At 40.7% G+C, this 23,140-nt stretch overlaps 1 protein-coding gene across 1 annotated transcript in view; it reads left to right on the top strand.

The window, feature by feature from the left end:
• The window catches only part of vapb (VAMP (vesicle-associated membrane protein)-associated protein B and C), a 33,194-nt gene extending 19,851 nt beyond the window's left edge, over positions 1-13,343 (top strand). Inside the window, exons 3-6 of the mRNA XM_015959242.3 lie at positions 5,520-5,623; positions 7,529-7,609; positions 8,375-8,551; positions 11,018-13,343. Of these exons, the coding sequence (XP_015814728.3) occupies positions 5,520-5,623; positions 7,529-7,609; positions 8,375-8,551; positions 11,018-11,173 (518 nt within the window). The 3' untranslated portion in view covers positions 11,174-13,343. The remainder of the gene's footprint in view (positions 1-5,519; positions 5,624-7,528; positions 7,610-8,374; positions 8,552-11,017) is intronic.
• Positions 13,344-23,140: the final 9,797 nt, after the last annotated feature.

Below are 23,140 nucleotides of genomic sequence, written 5' to 3'. Positions count from 1 at the left end.
TACAGTATTTATATATTTACTGAAACTTTTCTAACATTCACCACAAACCCTGAGTCCTGGTTGAGCTCCACACTGAGGCACATCAACAACACGTTCAGGTCTGAGCCAACATCCTCTTGTTCTGGTCCAGGGTGGGAAGGCAAGGTTTTAATGTTGATGTAACAAACCATTTAGATAAAATCTAAATATTTAAACAAATGTTGAGACTCACAAAAGCCATGATGTCCATGATGCTCTGGACCAGCCAATCATCTGTCCCTCATGTGTAGCCGACAGAGACCCTGTGTGCTGCATCACGTCTCTCACCCCTCCCTTCACACTGCACGTGAACGCAGCAGCAAAAGTGTAATCACACACGTCTTCTGAACTTTTACTCCGTCTGTGAAAGTGATGTAAACGCGTAGGGGAAGCTCGTTAAAAAGCCCAGAGCGTGTAGTCTAGCAGTGATTAGAACTACATAGAAATTTTAAGGCCATCAGTGATGAGCAGCAAAACACCTGATTGGAGCATCCCTACTCCTTCTACAGTTGCTCTATAGAGAGCATCCTGACTGGCTGCATGTGTGTGTGGGTTGCCAGTTGCACAGCAGCAAACTGGAAATCGCTCCAGAGGGTTGTTAACACGGCCCAAAAAATCATGGGTTGCTCACTCCCCACTCTGGAAGACCTGTACCGTGCTCGCTGCCTCAGGAGGGCCAGCAGCATTCTGAGGGACTCATCACATCCACGTCACTCGTACTTTAAACTGTTGCCCTCTGGGAGACGTTTTAGGTCATTAAAAGCACAAAAAACAGACTGAAACACAGTTTCTATCCAAAAGCAATGAGCACATTAAATACAGTATAGATAGGACTTTCATCATGATCCTTCTTAACTGTGTAATATCATGTATTGTGCAATAATGCATGAATGGAATGAGGATGTGAATGTGAGTGCAAATGTAGTATGTGTTTTATTTATTCATTAATTTTTATTTCTTGTTTTTACCGTTTTTATGCACTGAAGGTGATGGCACCCCTTATAAATTTTGTTGTATGACATTAAAGGCATTCTATTCTATTCTCGTAATAGAAAACATATTTAATAAATTTTCAAGACTAAACCTTTTATAAAGTTTTCACATGTATTCTTGTGTCGTCTTTACCGGTCCTCCACCGGAGTCATTACATTTATCTTCTTCAATAGCTTCCTTGCTTCAACAGTGAATTGTGCTGCATCATGGTTATACCACATACTAAGTGTAATACTACATTTCTACCACCCTTTCGAGCATTTCACAGAAAACAAATGTTAGTTAGCTTACGCCAAAAATACAACTACACACTGCAGAAACCATTTTTGTTCTGTTACTGCGTACTTAACACAGCATGTGCAGATGAAGGGTTGACTTCTGTAGGCTCTTCGGTGTAAAGTAGAGATTTGGTTGTGAGCATCTTTTTCCCCAGAACACAATTTACTGGTGACAAGAAATGACTTCTCTTACGGATATAATGGCTCTATTCATCATTACCAACAGCAGACTGACGTTTACCATCCTGCTTTATTATATTTACTACATTTGGCCTTTGTGAGTTCTATAAAATGAAGCATGAATACTAAATCATGGCATTAGCAGAAGTAGTTCTTTCTAAAAGCATGTTTAAAGTCAGCAGATGAAAGATGATTGGAATCACGTCTTCCCCTATGACGGATGTGTTTTTTCCATCTTAAGCTTTGGCTCATACCTTTTAACACTATTCAGTGTTTCTCAAAGAACTTCCACGCTTTCCTTCCTCTGCTCTCTGGTGTTGTCCCAGTGGACCCGAGCTGGATGGCTGTGCAAATTGGGACTGACTGAAACAGGACATTCTCAATCTGTTCTTGTCGTCTGTTTCTGATTTGCAATATCGAGCCACACTGATTGCTGAAATGCTGCACAACACTCCTCCTGGGAGTATGGGCATGTGCCACATATGAATTTCATACTGAAAGCTGGGCCAGCTTTGAATTGAGCCCATATGTTTTCAGTGAAAGCCTAAAAAACTGAAAACAAGTGAAACTCCAGCAGACATTGTAGACATGGTGGGACTGACTTCAGCATAAGTATTTAGATTTAAAACCTGGAGTCAAGGCTGGGAAATCATCTGTTGTTGTTGTTTTAGCTATTTTTAATCTTTTTAGTCTTTGCAGATTCCTTAGAGGACATAGGTGGTTATTGTAAATCATTGTATCCAATCAGTTACTGGAATGACAACAAAAAGCACCACTGAGGACTGATATAGTGATGAGCTGGAGTAGTGTTTGACCTCTGTTCCTGCTTTTTATTAAAGAGATATATAATGTTGGGAAAGAAATCAGCTAAGAAGCTGTTAGAAAATTACCCCAAGAGTGCTTGATTGTCCATCACCGTGTCATCCTCATGGAATTTATTTTCCATGCGACATAGCCAAGGAAACATTATATCTGATTTTCTATGCATAAATTCTGTGTTTTAACGAAAGCTACCAGCATCTCTACATGAATAAAAACTGTTTCCAGGCTTTCATGAGGTTTAAAATGAGTGTAGTACTTTTGTATAGATGAGGCATATAGATGTGGCCCTTAGAGACTGTTGTTGTAGTGATACTTGGACATGTGAGGAGTACAAATAAAAAAGAGCACCATAAAATAATTGAAGCTTTGTTTTTTTTTATTTAAAAAAATTAAACATTTTTGTGCCCTTGAGCAGTTCCAGGCTGGTTGCTAAAGCTTTTGTTCTTAAACTTAGGAACAAATGTGTAAAAAGTACAAACATGAGCCGTTTCTCAACATGCATACTAGTCTGTACTCGTGTACTCATATCCTTGTGAAACATCATCAACAATGGCCCAAGTACTGTTCCAATCCGCAGTGTACCCCTTCATAGGTTCAGGCGTGGCGCAGGGCCATGGCTGTAAAATTTCTAGGGGAAACACTGAATCCTAAGTGCGTATCATGGCAAGTGGCATGTGTTGTTGCTCCGCCCATTGTATCCATTGTGTCGAGGATGCATCGTTGCATCCTTCTGCGGACTGAGGACAGCAAAGTGTCCCACAATTAAATGCATTGCAAACCGTTATACTTCAACACATCAGAGGAGAAAGTTCATAACTGTAGTGTTTTTTTCAAACCCTCGCCATGTTTGTGTTCTTGGGGGCCCTCTGGTGGTGTGGAGGCCCCTCATATGCATTGGCCTGGTTCTGCTTGAAAATGTTGGCTCTTGTCTTAAAAAGCTTGGACACCTCTCTGTAAAATGAAACTTAACATCTAAAATATCTTTGCAGTTCACTATTAATTTTATGATATATCATTTTAAAACTTTAATTGAATTACTGTATTACTTCAAGGAGATTCTGGTCCACCATCTGGCATCTCAGGAGGGGAAAGCAGTTCACTACCAACACTGCCTACAGTGATGCAGGCGTTGTACAGGTCTGTTGTGGTGAAGAGGGAGCTGAGCCAGAAGACTAAGCTCTTGATTTACTGGTCGATCTATATTCCTTCCCTCACAAGCTTTGGGTAGTGACCGAAAGAATGAGGTTGGAGATACACCAAAATGAGTTTTCTCCGCAGGGTTTCTTGGCTCTCCCTTAGAGGTGGGGTGAGAAGCTCGTCATCTGCTAGGGGCTCAGAGTAGATCTGCTGCTCCTCCACATCAAGATGAGCCAGTTGAGGTGACTCGGCCATCTGGTTAGGAGGATGCCTCCTGGTGAGGTTTTCCAGGCACGTCCAACCGGGCGGAGACCCAAGGGAAGATCCAGAACACGCTGGGGGGACTATGTTTTTTAACTGACCAGGGAACGCCTTGGGATTCCCCCAGAGGCTGGAGATGGGGAAATCTTGGCCTCTCTGCTTAGGCTGCAGCCTCTGCAACCTGACCCCAGATAAGCAGATGATAATGGATGGATGGATACTGTATTACTACACCGTAAATCCTCTAATACAGGCCCGGGCCTGTATTTGACTCAAGCTCATCAAGCTCCAGACCTTTATTGTAAGGAGGACGAGAATTAGAGGCAGGCCTCTATTTCTATTTGAGCAAAATGAACTAATGGTTCGCTGGAGTTTTTGACAATTAAAATTGCACCCACATTTTCAAAGTTAAACACATTTCTTTTAACAACGGTAGTTTCTGCTTCAGCCCTCTCCCCTCTCCCCCTGCGCAGCGGCCGCAAACTCACGGATGCGCCTGCAGCCTCTTGGAGTTCCTGCTGCTCTAAACATTAAAATAATTATTTCATTTTCTGTTCCTCACTTCTGATTACCTTCAGTGGTGTCTGTTTGTTGCAACCACCAGGTACAAAAACTAACTTGTTTTTATTTGACTGTTTTTCTGTCCTGTCTGTTTATTATCTTCCTGCATCTCCTCTCAATCCTAAAGAGAAACTGCTACCTGGGTTCATATATATTCACCTTATGAGTTACCTTTGAACTGCAGTTCTAAAAGATCTACCGACCGCTAAAACAGCAGAGTGCTCGCTGCTTGGCGGCTGCATCAATGATCGGTGCGTCACCGGAGGACAAGGTGATGCGCCCCGCTCCACAGCAGCGAAACACATCAGGCGCAAGTAAAAGACAGAAAACATTAAAGGAAATGAGCCGACATGAACGATCGCGTGTTAAATTAGTTTTTGAGGTGGCGACACTTAATTTGATAATGTTACTGTGGCCGTGCTCAGCACGCAGATGTCTGGAGCGCGTCAACAATCAGAGCTTTGCATGCGCAAGCTGGTTAAGGTTAGGATGGGGGTGAGGGGAAGGTTAAATTGCAAGAGGGTGAAGGTCACAATTTGGTTAAATGTCCGTTTTACGGCGGGTGTCAGTACCGACGCTCTGGCACAGCGCGTTGCCTCCCGACGCGCAGGAGCTTGTCACCTGCTGACAGCAGGCTGCTGACTTTTCCGAGGACTGCATCTTGCCGGTCATTATCACGTGACAGCGACTAGTCGATGACAGGCATAAAAAGTCACTATAGAGAAGTCGACTAGTTCATACAACCCCTGCTACTGCTCCCCAGAGTGTTCTGCAGCATAATCAGCACGTTCTCTTTGAACTTGATATCAAATTTTTGCCTCCTCTTCGTCTCCGCACCTGCCAAATCGCGGTCCTTCACTGGCAAATCAAAAGTGAGACGGATGACACAAACCCCCCCCCCCCCCGTGGTACTTGCTTGTTACCACATTTCACCTGGCTACAATAAAATACCGGCCATCGTTCACCTCCGCCGACTCCGACACCGGCCAAAATATGATGCCCGGCCGTCAATTGAAAACAGGCCAATATTAGAGGATTTACGGTATTTACATTTTTGTTGAATTTCAAGTTATTGCCAGTTTGTTTTCATTACTCGTTTGTGTGTTTTAAATAATCCTGTTACCCACAGTTTGGATATTTTAAGCCCTACAGTCACACGGGCCAAATGTTATTGAATAAAAAATTGTCATGGTATTGAGGGTTATTAATTGTCTATTTTTGTTCACTGTTTTCCTTGTTTTAAAGTCTGACTGTCCTCTTGTGTTTCAGTTATGCTGCAGCCTTTTGATTACGATCCAAATGAAAAGAGCAAACACAAGTTTATGGTCCAGTCCATGCTAGCACCTCCTGACATGACCGACATGGAAGGAGTGGTGAGTGTTGTTCCTCTTTCAGTATTTCTAATTAATGCTTATCTGACTGTGCATTTTGTTGCAGTTATGAAACCATTCCTTCTGCAGAAAGAAGCAGCATGCATTGAATCTTAATGTAAAACAGTGAGCATATCTGATTTTCCTGAGCTAAATGTACAAGTTTACAGCAGAACGGTGTCATACAACTATAGAAACTCAGAGTCTGTGCAGTTTACCAATCATTTTTGCAGTCCTGGTCAGCGTGCACACAATGAGCTTCATTTAGATGTTGTGCAAAACTGTATTAGTAAAAAGCTACAAGCAAAGCAGAGGTTTTTTAAGACATGTTTGTAAATTTCTGTCATTTTGTTTTACTCTCAGATGGATAGAAATTAATGAACAGTCTAGATGTGTTTGTTAATGGTCAAGTTGTTTATAAGAAGCTGATTAAAAGCACAGTTAGGGTTTTAAAAAGGACCTTTCATTTTCAATCCTCCCAAACCTAAGCATTTTGAAATGTCACAAGAGGAGTGTCATCCCATTTAGGATGAGCGCTTTCGAAGCATTTACCTCTTTCACTCATTTAAACCTGCAGGAAGTTTACAAAATCTACAACTGGCTCCTGAAAGAGTCCCCCCCCCCACCCCCCAACTTGAACATATTCTTTAAAATTGTTCAGTATTCGTTGCTTTACATAAATGTAATGTGCAAATGTGATTATTGTCTAAACTATACCTTTTGGTGTCTTGAAATCCCCTGAAACCCAACTTTAACTAACTAGACACATCCCTAGACTTAGAAAGTAAACGTAAACTATGTAAAAACAAAGTGTTCTGTAACCCTGCTTATTAATCTGGGAGGGATGGTACAACTTGTACAACAGGTGATTTTAGTCACTCGCGGATTATATTAAAATAGTTATGCCCATCGCAGTCTTAATAAATTAATATTAAATCCAAATCTGTGGTTAAAACTGCTGACAGAAACATTTATAGATCATATAAATGCAAATAAGAAGTAGAAATAAAATGACCTCATCTTAAATGTCCAGAATTTATGAACAAAAGATATTGTGAAATAAGTTGAACTGGTGATTTGCTGCAGCTGCCACTGGACAAGAGGCAGGAGATGCCCTTCGCAGGCCTCCAGTCCATCACGAGGACACATGTAGTTAACCAAACACAGCATGGGTGAATTTGATCAGTGGGAGAAAACCCTAGCATGCATGAGGAGAACAGGCAAATTTTTACACAGAAAGGCTGCAGACGGGATTCTAACCGTCTACCTTGTTGCTGCAAGGCAACAGTGTTAGCAATTGTGCCACCTTGCTGTCCCTGTTTATTTATTAGGACAAATTATACTTTGGTTTATTTATTAATTTAGCAGTAAAGCTGTTTAAGTGAATCTACATAACAAGCTAGGTTTTAACACAAACTCACAGAACACTCACCCCTCATCTCGGGTGCATTCCCTGAGATGCTTATGCCGAAACTGGAAACTCACGATGCCAGAGGAAACGAGATAGTGCTAAACACCAGTCGTCATTTCTATGTTCAAGTGTCTTTGGTTGTCCATGACTTCAGATGTTTTTATTTTTATTTTTGGGACTCTGGTAGTTTGTCCTAAAGTTGAAGTGGTAGCAGCCAGCTGTTTCTCCACCTCTGATATTATTGAATGGAGAACCTCTCACACCAGTGGTGTTCTGTTGCTAAATATGCGAGTGTTTAATCAGTGGAGGACCCAGGGAAGAGCGGAAGTGCTGGACAGTCTAGGGGTTACCTTCGGTTCGAAACGTGTTAGTGGTGGAGGTTTTTAGGCAAATGTGAGAGAACTACTTTATCAATTTGTCTATCTCCAAAATATATACCTTAAAATAAGTTTCATGTTGTGTTTATTTATTTATTTGTTTGTTTTTTCTGTCTCCAGTGGAAGGAGGCAAAGTCAGAGGAGCTGATGGACTCCAAGCTGAGGTGTGTCTTTGAGATGCCAGTGGAGAACGAGAAAACGGTAAGCTCACAACAATGCAGATTTTTGTTAGCGTGACTGCAACTTGTCTGGTAAATAATTAGATGACCTCAGTCATGCTATCTACGTATTATTCATGTTGGAAGCTGCTTCATTTTTTGGGTCAAAAGTTAGCATTCTGTCTCTACACCTAAAAGGTTTTCTGGTTAATGTTTGTCCCAATGGGTGGCTGCATTATTCATAAGTTTTGATGTTAATCATTGTTTTCCCTCCATCTTACCCACTTTTTTTTCTTCCTGTATCTGTTGTGTCTCATTTATTTATTTCAGTCTTCTCGTTTTCTTTTGGCACAGAAAAGTTCTTTTTTGCCCTTTTCTCTCTCTTACAGCCACACTTACTCAACTTTTTATGGAGCCAATTTGTTTAGGCGCACATTTAGTTTATTATTGTTTTGATTCTTCTCAGGCCATCTTATTCCACTCCACAGAAATGATGTTTTCCCATAGATTTAAGCATAGTCCACAGGCTTTTAAACAAGCAAAAACAAGCCCTGGTTCTTGTGTGAGCCGTGGGATGCAGCTCCCAGTATGAGCTCCGTGCCACAGCATCACACTAGAGATGATACTGATAGAAAGCAGCTTCATCCACTTATGAAAGGTACCTCTGTGTGAACCTTCCCACAAAGACATTTGTGTCTCTGTACTCTGATGTGAACACAGGGTTGTACCTCAGTGCCAGGCAACAGCATTGGTGTTCAGAGTGACTTTGTAAAAATTTAGAGCTTGTCCTCCTGTGACCCACTTACAGCATGACATGGAGCCCAACAAGATTTCATCCAGCTTGCTGAAGTCAGATCCCTCTGTGCTGTCTGCGAAGTCACTGAGCTCCACCCTGGATGACGGGGAAGTAAAAAAGATCATGGAGGAGTGCAAGAGGCTGCAGATGGAGGCTCAGAGGCTACGGGAAGAAAACAAACAAATTAGAGTGAGTAACATGCCTTTGAAGACCACGGTGGGGTTATTTTATTCATTATTTTTCTGTGTTTTGGAGAAAGAATCACAGGTAATTAAGAGATGTGCAAAGTGAAAGTTAAAGTCCCTTCAGAGGTAGGGTCAGAGTTCCTTTAAATGCCATTCAAGCAAGCTACAATTAGGAGAAAAAAAGAAAAGAAAGGTCCAACCCCCTGTTTCTGCCCCCCCATGCTACACCTCCAGAATACAGAAAAGTGCAGTGCTTGTTTCGGAAAGTTCCTTCTAACATTTTCAACCTTATTTGCCACTTTTTCTGCCATAAATCCTAACAGACACACCTACACAGCCGTATAACAATTTAGCATGCTAGCTAATATAGCATGACCTTTCTATGGTGATACGAGGCAGTTTTTAGCTTTCTTGGTTTATTTTTAACATCAGAATTACATCAACTTAGCGGCACCGACAATATGTTAAAAACCCACAAGCAACAGTGAAAACATTCTGAGCCAACCAGAACCTCCTCAGTCTTCTTGTCCCCTCTAATGACTCCCCACCCACAAAAACGTGTCGCCAAGGCAGCAAACTGACCCGACAGCTCTGCCAGCTGACAGAGGAGAGGCTTCCTTTATAGATAACAGCTTCGTCACCTTAATGTTTCCACACAAGAGCAGAACCAGGCTCTAAATGGAACATGTAAAACCACTTCTTCAAGAAATCTCGTGATTTGTGCACATAGAGGGGTTTATCCAGAGGGGGAGGGATGGTCAGAGGGCAGTTTGATGGATGGATCAGGAGCCAATTGCTTAGTCTGGGATGGTCACAATGATTGGATGAAATATTTTAAGATTTATACACTTTTAAATTATTCATATTGTGAACATAACATTTAATGTATTGGTTGCCATCTGTATGTGAAGAGCATTTCAATAGAGATGCACCGAAAATTTGGCCACGGAAATGTTTCAGCTGAAAATGACCCAAAAGTGCATTTTTGGTTTTCAGCTGAAAGACCTAAATCATGTAAATCACACTCGTATTTGTTGTTATGTCAACACTAAATAAGTATTTTCATTGTTTTGTAATTGATTTATTGCCATGCCTTGATTTTAATTAAAGGTTATTTTGTGCTAAATTAAAACCCTCAATAGTTCGCCTGAGGTAGACGTGAGTGAACACCCACTGTAAAAATAATTCCTTGTGGTTTATTTTATTTTACCTTGTCCTAATGGATATTTATGATCATGAAACGCAGATGAGGAGTTGATATTCAGTGATGAAAGCAGAGCGCTCTAGCCCTTGACAGCTACTCAGAGTTATGGTTTGTATTGAGTCATTTAAACTAAAGATCATGCGATCAATCAGAGCCAGGGGCGGATCTATAAGGGTGGCATAGGGTGGCAGTTGCCACCCTAAAAGAAAGCCTTGCTACCGCTGCTGCCACCCCAGCTGGCAGCTATAAATTCAAGAAAAATCAACGTTTTTCAACTGTCTGGCTCATAAAGACCTATTTGCAGTCTCCTTTGACAGAGAAAAGACTATGAAGCTAGGCTGTACTCAGCATTGAATCAAAACGGGCAAAATCTTTGGACCTTGATGAATGTGTAAATTGTTTTGCTGAGCAACATGGAAACTGCCACATTCAGCTGTTGTAGGAAGGACATAATTTTATTGTGTTTTATTTTCGTGATGGGCCTTTAAGCTTATTAAATTAGGACCCAAAACAAATGAATATGTAAATCCTGGGAAAAGAAAAAGGAAAACGTGTTTCTGTGTGTGTGTGTGTGTGTGTGTGTGTGTGTGTGTGTGTGTGTGTGTGTGTGTGTGTGTGTGTGTGTGTGTGTGTGTGTGTGTGTGTGTGTGTGTGTGTGTGTGTGTGTGTGTGTATATATATATATATATATATATATATATATATATAAATATGTGTGTGTATATATAAAAATATGTGTGTGTGTGTATATATATGTATTGCCACCCTAGAAAAATGTTTGCCCCTCTTCTGCCACCCCATAAATAATTTTGTAGATCCGCCCCTGATCAGAGCTATCAGTGAGGTCACGTTTAAAACGGGTTTTTGTACAAGTTTGGCTGGTGTGAGTCACAATCAGCTCCTCTGACTGCCAAAAAAGAGTGGACCTCCCTTCAGACATCCCCGCCCCTTTAAGTTTTAGCCTGACGCAGAACGATTGTTGGCTTCTCCCGCGGCTGAGATTAAACCAACAGAAACTCCAACCCCCTTCCCCACCCACTGCTGGGAAATGAAGAGTTAAAATCTGGTGCCTTCTGCGTTCCTCTGGGGATTGGTTCAGATGAAGATTTAAACAGATCCAGTCTCTTTGAGTTAATAAATAAATACTGGGCTATTAAACCAATAGCTAACTGGCCTTATTTCCTCTCCTTCATCCCCATTTTTCCATTTATTCATGTTATCTTATTTACTTTTGCTGTTTTCCCTTCTTTCTTTGACCTTCGACAGGAGGATGACGGGCTCCGGATGAGGAAGAGTAACATCATGTCATCCCAGCATGCCTCAGCCACCATGAAGCGGGAGGAAGGGATAAGCGCCCGCTCGGTGGCCTTCATCATGCTCTTCTTTGTGGTCGGCGTCATCGTGGGCAAGTTGGTGTTGTAGAGCGCGGCAGTCTGGTCGTTTGCAGCATGCTTTCGGTGGAAACACAAACACGGGATGTGGGATTTTGGATCAGAATGCCATATCTGCTGGGTGGGGGTGGGGGTGGTTCCAGTTTTGATTCAGTCCCATTTAAGTAAAAAGAAATCAAATGATAATCTATGAGAGAAAAACCAAGACTCATCATCTTATGAACTAAACATAAAACAAACCTGTTGCAGGTCCCGCCTCTGTGTAATCATATTTATCTTTCTTGCCTTCCTCCCTAAGCTTTAGGGACCCTGATGAATTGTTTTTGAGGGTTTTGGGACCGTTAAAACACAGTTTAATTTGAGATATTCTCATTGATGCATTTTCTAACACGGGCGAGGTAGTGATGGTGCAGCTGTGCAAATGACCTTTTTATTATACTGATTTCTTTTTTCTAAATGACACACTACAGAACACACAATGGCCCTACTGTACAATATGTCCCTGGTTTTCTCTCTGGGAAACCCCGTTTGAAGAAGGGATTGACCACAGAGATGATCCAAACAGCCACGGTTACACACACACAGGGCAGTCACACCTTTTCCCCAGTCGAAGGCTTTGTTAGATCTCGTCTTTGATGGGTGTATCAAACACTACTGTTTTTTCCTGGCGTCTTTTATTTTATTTTGTTTGGTTCCTCCCTCCCATCACCCATCCCTCAGAGCTCACCACATCCCTGCCTGTCAGAGAGGGATGCTTGCATGCGTTCACACGAGTGTTGAATTGGAACAATTGAATATAATTTAATTTCTTTTTTTTTTAATGGTGACAAGTCATTTGACTGTAGGTTTGCACAAGTAAATTGCTATATTTTCTTCTTTTGTGTTTTGTTGCAGTTTTATAATAATAATAATTATTATTATCATCATTATTGTTAATTTTTGTAAGAAAATGAAGGGTTTTAAATATTTTTCTGCAACCTGACGTGAGGGTTTAGGTGTAAATTCAGATGAAAGCCTTGCCTTGGGACCTGTTGGGGCAAGTTATTCTCAGGCCAGGATATTAGCATACACAATGAGCCGAGGGTTCATGGAGATCGAATGGCTCTGTTTCCCCGGCAACATCCGCATCATCCAGGTCTTGTTACAGTGTCCTAACCAAGAACCACGGCTCTATATTCAACTTGTTTCTCATAGAGAACCATACATTCTGTCTCTTTGTGGCAAATGTATGTGAGAAATCATTTGAATGTGTTAAGCTGCCTTTACACCGTCCCCCACTGCTGGTCAGCTTTCCGTCTTCACACTACTCACAACCTGTGTAATGTTTGGGTGTTTGTTTAGATTTTATTTGTTGTTGATGCTTTTTGAACATTTTTGATGCACTTAGGTTAAAAATGTCAGATCTTCCAGTTGTCTTGTCTTTTTTTGTTGTTGTTGTTACTCGTCTGAATAAATGGCAAGAACTGAGTGAAGCGTTGTTTAAACTTTAACGGGACCACATGATGACACTGTAACTTTACCACAACATCCAAAAAATCCACACATCATTTCATCTTCAAATTTGCATATTGAGGGGTGTTCCTCTGCTTTTCTTTAGTTATGGAGAAACAAGCAGCTGGTAATATTTTCATCCTGCTATATTCAACGCTGAAAAAAGAAATTGAAAATAAACATGAGTGCGTGTTTCTACTGTATCTCTGTGAAGTTTTTGGGTGAGGATGACTTGCTGCTTGGAGGAAGGGCAGAGCGGGCTCGAGCTACGGTCCAGCGTCGGGTTGTCAGACCTGGCTTGTATGGTTCTTGCAAGGAAGTTGTTCTTGTTCAGCGTTTCCTGCATGGAGAATCCAAACATTTTTACACGGAGATCACGCTTTTAAACACCAGGATGATTCACATATGTGATCAGATGTTTATCTTTGCCTGTGATATGGTAAAGTCCATCGGGTTGGGACATGCAAGGACAACTCGAGCCTGTCCTGGTTATAAGATGTACCACACAGACCTGTCCTGGACTAAGACCATCACCGTGATCAATGTCAGCAGTCAACAAACTGTTTTGTATGTATATAAATAAATAAGTCTAAATGAGAAGATGATTAATATTCCTAGTTAGGTAGTCTGGTGTAAAATTAGAAAAACTCAACAACCTGGTTGGACTATGTAGCATCTTAATAAATTAAATGAATAAAGCTCCCTCCTAATGGTGTGAAGTTATTTCCTTTGGGTTTTATGAAGTGCACAAATCCATGGAGAATATTATTTTGTTTGTTTTAGAGATGATAATAAAAAAAAACAATTTGATTTGGTTTAGTTGCCAGATTTTAAAGTTAAAAGATTTTTTAAGCGACTGAAGTTTGCAAAAAGCTATAAAAGCTTTATTTAAAAAAATACACTAACAATGTTTCTCTTATTCTACACGTTCCTCTCTTTCTTTTACTATTACACATAATGCAATATGAGTATCAATAGTTGGGTTACAAATTACTTTTTGAATTTAAGTTGTGTAAAACATCTCATAGGGATGCGACAGATGCTTCTTCGGCTAATAAGATCGGTAAAAACCGTTAGATTTTGTCCCAAATTACATTTAGAAATACAAGTGAACATGCTTTACTGACTGGGTGAAACTTTTATTTATTTTGTTTGAACTGGAAACATCTGAGGCAAGTTACTTTAATTGTAGTCCAGCCAACAGCAAACATTAGCATTTTTAAACATTTTTTCTACAAAATGCACATAAAATGAAGCCTAAGTCCATGGTTCCCCTAGAGTGTGCAAGTGAATGAGGATATAAAAGCTGCTATATTCTAATGCGCTTTGCCTTACACTCTGTATCGAATGTCCTGTATTTGATATAGCACCTTTTAGAGTCCCGGAACTCCCCAAGGTGCTTTACAACACAATCAGTCATTCACCCATTCACACACTGGTGGGGATGAGCTACGATGTAGCCACAGCTGCACTGGGGCACACTGACAGAGGCAAGGCTGCCGAGCACTGGCACCACCGGTCCCTCCGACCACCACCAGTAGGCAAGGGGGGCTAAGTGTCTTGCCCATGGACACAGTGACAGCGACACACTGAGCAGGGCTAGAACCTGCAACCTTCCAATTACAGAGTGAGTACTTAACTCCTGTGCCCCCAAGTATCACACACATGTTGTATGTTACAGCCCGGCTCGTGGGACTGCAACAAAAGGAGGAGGTCAGGACACAAGGTTAATGTTTAAGAGTATATTTTTTTATTAAAACCAAGCCTCTAAAAGGCCTCACCAAAAAAATGCCACACAGGCAAGAGCACCCAAAGGTGCTCCCTCTGATCAGCCTCAACTTCTCATCCTCCTGAGTCCCTCCAACTTGCACTTAGCAGCCTGTTTTGGCTGCACAGGTGCAGCCACACCAATAATAAAGCAGAAGGCAGAAACATCTGAAGCAGCCAATCAACTGGTTGCACTGGCACAGCAGTCCCTTAGGATGGGTTCTTGTTTTCTTCCATTAGCAGGGGTTGTAACATGTACTTTGTCCCAAAAGAAGGATTTGAAGCACGCTAAGCTAATCTTCCCCATGTCTGGTTTGATGATGTCAATTTAGTGAGACAAACACTTGTAGTCCTACATGTATTTTCACACAAAACCTAATAAATGTTGCTGCCATTAGAAAATAACTGCTTTCTTGGTATTAAAATGTGTCTTTAAAATTCACGGACATCTTATGTGCAATCCATGGCATATATCAAACAGGTATAGAAAATGGCTCTTAGCCTCATTGACTTACATTCATTTTTCCAGGGACCACTGAGCCAACTGGAAAGGGAGGAAGCTTAAGGCTCCCTATTCCCGCAGCATTTAACATTTCAACTGTTTAACCGAAACTTTATTTTGCACTTGACATTGAATGGGAGACAGATCTGGTTAAGAATGCGGTTTGTGCAGAATGAATCAACCACAGACCTCAGACCAGCGCTGATAACAGCCTGATCGTCTTCTGGCATCATTGTTTTTGTAACTTTATATTTACACATGTGTCCATGGTCTTCATTTCAGATGAGTTTGTGCAGAACACTCAGCTGTTTTCACCGACAAGAGCTATTGTGTGAATTTCGTGACTCAGCGGCAGACACATGATTTGTGTCTCTCCTCTAAAACACAGGAGAAATGCTTCATGCACTCAGCAAGTTTCCACTCTTGGTTTTAACCCACATTAGTCATTTTATTTGTTAAATTCAATCTTTGTTTGAATAAGATTCAGTCACTAAAATGTGTTCTACCTATTTGGGTTGACCACAACCTGAAAGGGTTAAGAATATTATTTACATTTTTCAGAATAAACTGTCAGTGAAAACACCGCTCATCATTTGTATTTACAACGTAGTAAATTAAAGAATTAAGTGGTTTGTTTCATATTAAAAAAGAACTGCTGTCATGACTGTGGGGAGTTTCCTGACCCAAGACATGCAGAATCAAGCGAGGAGACGTAGGGAAGGAGGAAAAAACAAAAGTTTATTTAAAAGGGTAACTGAGGGTGCACCACCAGACGTGGCGGTGATGCTGAGCACAGCTCCGGACAGGGTCTGTAGAGACAGACACTGGTGAGGGGTTTGGCAGAGAGAAACAGAACTCAAGATTCAGTCTTTGTGGTTCTTACTGCGGGTTGGCAAAGCCTGGGGCTTGGGAGGGAACATGCAGGACTGGGGTGAGCAGCGTCTGAGGTATCCAAAATCCAAGGGGAAAGGGAAGTGTCTGGGGTATCCGTAATCCAAATGAGGTAAGCGGTGGGAGAGCGGGTCGGTCCAGGCGTGGAGGGAGGTCAAGCTCGAATGTGTTGTCCAGGCTGTTGCAGAGATGGTCTGAGGCGAGGGATCCTGGTGAGGATAAGGCGAAGTGAGTCTAAACAACAATAACACATGAGCACAAAAACAGGGACTAAGACTTTAGTTTTAACTCTAGGTGGAGAGAGCTACCCAAGGTGAGTAATCATCCAGCGAGGTGAAGTGGTCTCTCAGCTCCTTATAAACGCTGGACCGGTCGATTAGGGATAGCCTGCAGCTGGCCGCTCTCCGGAACCGCCCACCTGCAGAGACTTGGGGCATGAATAGCAGAATGGTGCTGACTCACCCCAGATCCTGACAACTGCCCACATTTAAAGGTGTGAGTCACTGAAAAATAACGGTTATTTCTGATTTTAATGGGTCACTCTGAGTTTTTCATCCAGGCTGAACATTGAAATAGTCTCCTACACCTATCTCCTGCATTAGCTCGGATAGAAAATAGATGGTGAAACTGACAGATCTACGTCACACTGTCACTTAACATTCATGACTCAACCATCTTGACGCACGATGGGGAAGGCTGTTGTTGGATTAGCGTGCAGGATACAGCAGAGAATGTCTCGGCTAATAGAAGCTAACTGTTAGCATTAGCAACTTCACCACACAGCAGAAGCTCCTCCAGGCTTATGTTATTTGTGGAGATAAAAAATCTGAGTTGTAGAGCAGTGGGAGAGTCACGTTGCTGTTATCCAATCAAAGGTGAGATGTCCAAATATCAGGAAAAAATACTCCAAAACTTGCCCCTGAAGCTCAGCTTTAATGTGGGTCACTGCTAGTTCCTGGAAATGGTGCACCTGTATACCCCTCCCTCCCACACACACACACACACACACACACACACACACACACACACACACACACACACACACACACACACACACACACACACACACACACACACACGTACGGCTGACAGGGCATTTATTCCTACTAGGGATCACTGCAAATGTATTGATTAAGTGAGTGAACCACACCTTTAATGAAAATGTAGTCAGATTTGCAACCAGTAAAATTCTAGCCCTTGCTGGTCTTCTATCAGTTTGTTTTATCTGACTGTGGAACAAGAGCATTGCAGCAGCAAGAAAATTAATTACCCCTCAGATTTGCACTCATACAGACGTGGTTTAAAATGAAATTAAATGCTTGTGGTAGATCCAGTGCTATTGTGTCAGTAACAACCAGACAGGGCTTCTGTCTGCACCTGATGGAGGCAGCACCAGAACCCAGTGGAACACCTGGGCTCGGTAGCTCCACCGCTGTTTGGCTTGGCCTCAGTAAAACACAGCCCATTACCCAGTGGTGGAAAGCAAGCAAGATTAATTTATGTTTTTACTTTCATATGGGAAACAATCTATTTCCTGGTTAAAACGTGGAATAATATTATGAAATACTGTGAATTTCAAATTATTCTTGGAGGTTTGCGCCTCCCATGAAGCAAAGGTTAAGAGCTTAAAACTCACAACAGTAAAATCAAGTGGTGACGAGCAGAGTTTCTTTAGATTTGACCAAGGAATGGGACACATGACCCTCATAAAAGTGTTATTTAAACATTTTATTTCTTGTACAGTTTAAACAAACTAAGGGAGGGTTTTGTTTCCTTTGGAAGGATTCAGCTCTAGCTGAGGGCTGCACAATTACATTTGAACTGCATGTAGACTAAATCATTTAGTCTGGCTTCTGGGATAAATTTAACAATCTTCTATAAAATGCTCAATTATCATGTCAAAAGTGCTGCTGAACCGTGCTTGAATGCTGCTCTGTCACATTTCTTTGACCCGTTTCTTTTTTGCAGGTTGTGCAAAAACAATTTAACAATAACCAGCATGCTTGCTTTCCCTCTGACCATTAAAAATCTGTATAAAAAAAGTAAAATAAAAACAAATTAGATGACATATTTGCTACATTTAATGCTCTGCAGAAAAAAACTAAACAAGCATGAAAACAGTTCTGATTTCCTCATATTTTGTTTCATGAACCAAACTTGTATGTAATCATTTCAAATGGTCAATATTTCACACTTTATAGAAATCTTTTAAAGATTTTCTCAGAATGTGGCTGATTTATTTATCACCATCCACCTGGTCCCTCTATCTGACCACGACAGTGTGAGTGTGTGCTTAAAGGGGACACATTACGTAAAAGTCCCCTCTTGCGTCCTTTTGTGCTGCTGTCTGGGTCTCTTCTGCCTCTTTAAATATGTCACATGTAAAAAAACAGTTTTCTGTCAGTGCTTGGATTTAAGAACAAGGTTCCTAAATCCAAGCTGTTTCAAAAGTCACTGTTTGTGATGTCACAAATGGGGAAAATAGAATAGAACCACAGGAAAGAGCTGCTGCTGCTGGAGGATCGTTGGGTCTATACAGAGCCCTTCCCAGATATTGGAGCATCTCAGCTTATAGCAGCCTGAGTGGGGATGGGTGGGCGTGGCCAACTCCCGCTTGTTTTATTAAAGTGACAGAGCCCTCAAACGGCTCATTCTGGAAGGTTTCAACCTAAATCTGGTTAAACCTTCAAGGTTAAGAGCATGTTTATGCATGAACAAATAATAGGTTAAGGTTAAGTGGCTTATTAAACAAATGTGTGTATAAAGAACGTATGAAAGACCAGCCAAAGCGCAAAAAGCATCAATAAGTGTTGATTAAGACCAACTAAAATGTTATTTAATAGGTCTTTGAAAGAAACCGATTAAAAAAAAAAAAGAAAAGTAGCTCAAGACTGTTGGACTATATCACAATTTCCAATGTCAAAGAGAGAATGCTGCCGTTGTGTCCTTGAGCAAGACACTTAACCAACCTTGCATGCCTCTCGGTGATCAGAGGGCCCAGTGCGCCAGTCTTCGGCAGACTTGACTCTGTCAGTGTGTGCCCTAGGGCAGCTGTGGCTACATTGCAGCTCATCATCACCAGCATGTGAATGTGTGTGTGAAGTGCCGTGGAGGTCTGGCCTGTAAGACTTTGGTGCTGGAAGGTTGTTGCCAGAATAAACTGCATCAATGCAACTTGATGAATCTATAAACCTTTGCAGCAAAATTTTTTTTTAACTGGATTTAAATTTTACAACATAAGTGTTCTAATCCAAATGTCAATGCACCCTGCTCCTAATTTATTGTAATATTTTGATCTTATTTGTACCTGATGATTAATGTACAGGACAAAATGAGCACCAAAGTCTTTGAGAAAAGAGGAAATTAGATACGTTCAATAACGTGATAGTTAGTTTTTATTATTGACCTATAAAAATCCTGCAGAACTAAAACCTTCAAAGAGTTATCTAACTGGTTTCTTGGTGAATTTCAATTTCATGTAGCTTTTTGTGCAACAATCTAATAATTTTTATTAAAAAATATAAAACTATTGTAAAGAATCTGCAACCTATTATCTCCACCATGCAACAGTATTTCATTTCATGTGCTACAGAGCAAATAATACATAACATAAACTATCTATTGCAAAATGTAAAATAAATGCAATAGCAGAATCTTTGATTTTGTTTGATATGAGTTTATATATGTGTATATATATATATATAATGGACAACTTAAGTTCTTCCACCTCGTTTGTGTGATGGATGAAGAGTTCTTTTTTCTAAAAGCAGAAATGAAAACTAGGGCCTGGAATGTGATGCTGGGTCTGCAGTGGGTCGGTTTAGTATATGAGCATGAGGTCATGACAGAAAGGAGCGCGTTTTCTGTTTGGCTCCACATCAAAGAGCAGTCGCTCTACAGCTCAGTGGGTAATAACACACAACTTTGTTGTGCAAAGACACATTTCTCAGTAGAAACATGATCATTTGAATCAAGCCAACCGAGTTGTGGTTAATACATATAAATATATATATTATATGATGCAGCTGCAGCTCGTATTCTTATAGAAATGATGGGATTTTCTTAACTGAGCCTGAAATGTGGATGAGCGGGAGATGTTCCTCATACTACCACAGTGAAGCCATCGCAGTCATGTCTGAGTGTGTTAACAGCACATGCAGAGGTTAAATAGGAATGCAGGAGACGAGACCAACAAAGATACTTCTGCTGTTTTATTTTATAACAAATCTCCGTCCAAAAGCAGCAGCGAGTCTTTTTTTATAAGAACATTTGTCAAACTGAAACATTTCACTATTTGTGGTTTGGAGACTTGCTTTAGCTAAAAAGAAAATCTTTGAGGTTGTTCAGTTTTGTTATTTAACAAAAGTGGATTTCAAATCAAAATAAAGATTTTACGTTTATTAAAAAGAGTTTCTCTCACAGTTTCAAAAAAGAACAAGTTGGATTAATCCACACAACCTGAAGAAAGCAGCTCACCTGACATTTAGCTGATGGAGCAGTATGATAGTGAGCTTACGCTCTGCTGATGAGCAGATGTTGTTACCTTTGGACCAAACGGGGTTGGACGATTCCCCAGTTTCCAGCATTTATGTTAAACTGAGCTACGGTAACTGGCTGCTGGCTGCAGCTGTGCCCTCTGCAGACAGAACCGAAAGTGGTATTAATCTTCTTGCTATCGTTTGACGACTGCGTAGTGGAAAATGGAAAATAGTGGAAGGCTCCCGGCAAAGCCAGAAGATAATATAAAATAATTTTCAACCATTCAGGCCAGCAAGCTGCTATTTATTTGCTCTGAAACTGTGCAATTTTTTAAATGTTTGAAACGGATCAGTGAAGCCCAGAGTGCAGAAAACACAAAATGCCAAAAAATGCAGGAAATGTAAACAATTTTGAAATAAATTGCAAGTCATAATCACAGCATCATTGAAAAATAACCATGATTTATTATCAAAATTTGCTTTTGTGAGTGAAAAAGTGCCAGAAATGATAAAACAGCTTTCATAGGGGTTATAAACTTTTAAAACTAGGATGTAATTGACAAGAATCTTGGTCACAAATGTCAAAAGAATGTTGCAAAAAGTTTTTTGCAGCTTTAACATACATAAAACTGTCATTAGAGCCAATTCCACCTTAAAATCAGTGCGATATTCTGCTAATTTGTTTCTTCAACATCTGCAACCCAGAGACTCTGCTCAGGGCCCCACAAAGACTTGGGCCAGCCGTGAACTTATGTTCAAAAAATCTGTCTGGTTTGTCAATGTTTTTGAAAACAATGGACTATTTTGCTCTTTTCTAGAAATGTGACTACAGCAAGTCTTAATAATGAAAAAGCCAAATTTGATGCTAGTAATGAATACATTTCAACAAATCATACAAAAAGACGAGTAATCATAAGAGCCCCTTTGAAGGTTTGCATAATCCTTGTCTTTTTTAGCCTTTTATGATATAAGACAACTGGTTATAATCAGCAGTAACAAACCCACTCCGGTCCAAACACATGTTACAGCAATTTCTACTAAAACTGACTGAGTTTCATCTGTGTTCAATATTTTATTAAATGCATGTAATAAACCACAGGGTCTGATTACTAACAGGCCGGCGTTCTGCTCCTCTCTGCCTTTTAGAGCCGAAACCACAAACAGACTCTTAATGGAGCTCGCAGCCAGACAGATCCATGCGTTTTACACTGAAAGGAAGAGAGGATTTATCCAGCTTCACGGCTGGTTTAATTACAAAGTCTGCACATTGTTGCGCAGATAAATGGTGCTCGCCCACTCTCTGTTTTTCTTCCAATTAGTTTCCGCTCCTCTCTGGGCTGGTTTGGGGTCGATGTTGGGGTACGGAGTTCTACTCTCCATCCGAGCCTGAAGGATGACCTCATGGGGCCGGCAGCTGCCATCACCATTTTCACAGGAGTTAATAGGAACAGTATGTGACCTCCAGGGAAAACTTTCTTTCTTTCTGCTTTCCAATATTTAAGGTTTTAAAATTATACAAAAAGAAGAAAAAACCTGCAGAATTTCCACTGAGTATGAAGATCTTTTAGCTGACCTTTGGGTTTGTGGATCTTGTCACATCAAAGGTTTTGACTTTGACCCACAAAGTTCCCGTTTTGAGACATTCTTGAAGCAGTGTTGACTTCTAACCGTCAGCTCCAACGCAGAACCTTTTGTAGCCTATCTAGTCCTTCAAAGTAAAAATTAATGAAAGTCTTGAACATTAAAACAAACATTTTAGGAATAGAAAGAGCTCAAATTTACCAGACATTTTATATTAGGTTTTTATTTCTCAGTCAGAACTAGTGTCAGCTAAAATTCTCCACTTCTCCTAATGTGCCACAACACCCTTTTCCCCCATATTTAACCATTTCCATTTAAAATTACATCTTTCTTTGGTATTTTTTAGAAGTCTCTCCACCCTAAAATCGTAACGATTGTCACTCCATCACTGGCTTTTACATGCAATGTGTGACAAAAGTCCTACTACACTAAAACTACACTAAACTAAAGAGTCTTGATCAGTTGTTCTCCTGGTTTCAGTGAATAAAAAGATAATGATTATTTTTCTCTTTATTTGTTTCATTCAAAGTGTTAAAAAATAATATATATGTATATATACATTTGTATATATACATTTGTATATATATATATATATATATATATATATATATATATTTATATATAAATTTATATATACATATATATTATTTTTTAACACTTTGAATGAAACAAATAAAGAGAAAAATGCGATAATTGTGGGTCTTCCTCCTACCAAGCGAAATGCGAAAAACGTGCGTGTGAAATTTTGCGCTCATGCACGTGTCGTGCACAGGCGACCCAGTGACGCGATCCCAGAAAGTTGAAACATTTTCAACTTTTCATCGCCGTCAATCGGACGAGGACCAATCAACGGAGGTTTCATTCACTGACCAATGAGCGGACAGGATGCTCCGTACATCTCCGAGCAAACATGAAGGAGAATTTGAGTATTATTATGTTTCATGTAGTAAAATCAGAAGTAAGATTTCACATAACTCTAGCAGCACCTTGTGAAACACCATATCTACTGCTTTTTTAACTCTGAACCGCTTAAATAACCTTAAATCCCTCCAACCTGACACTGCCAAACAAAACAACGGAAGTTTCGATTTCGCCATGGAACAGAACGCGTAGACGGCTTTGCCACTGGCCGCTGCCGCGGATCGCCTCCCGTGTGTCAGGTAATAAAACCGACGGCGACAAATTTCGCTGATCACGGTCGTTTGTCGCCTCCCGTGTGTCGAGCCCATTACTCTCAGACCCTTCAAGATATCAGAGCTTCTGAGCTTGTGGCAGCCAATCAGAGGTG

The sequence above is a fragment of the Nothobranchius furzeri genome, chromosome 3, assembly GCF_043380555.1.
Source record: "Nothobranchius furzeri strain GRZ-AD chromosome 3, NfurGRZ-RIMD1, whole genome shotgun sequence".
NCBI lineage: Eukaryota > Metazoa > Chordata > Actinopteri > Cyprinodontiformes > Nothobranchiidae > Nothobranchius > Nothobranchius furzeri.
Note: the sequence above shows the minus strand (reverse complement) of the source record. Positions and strands in the feature narration are given on the sequence as shown.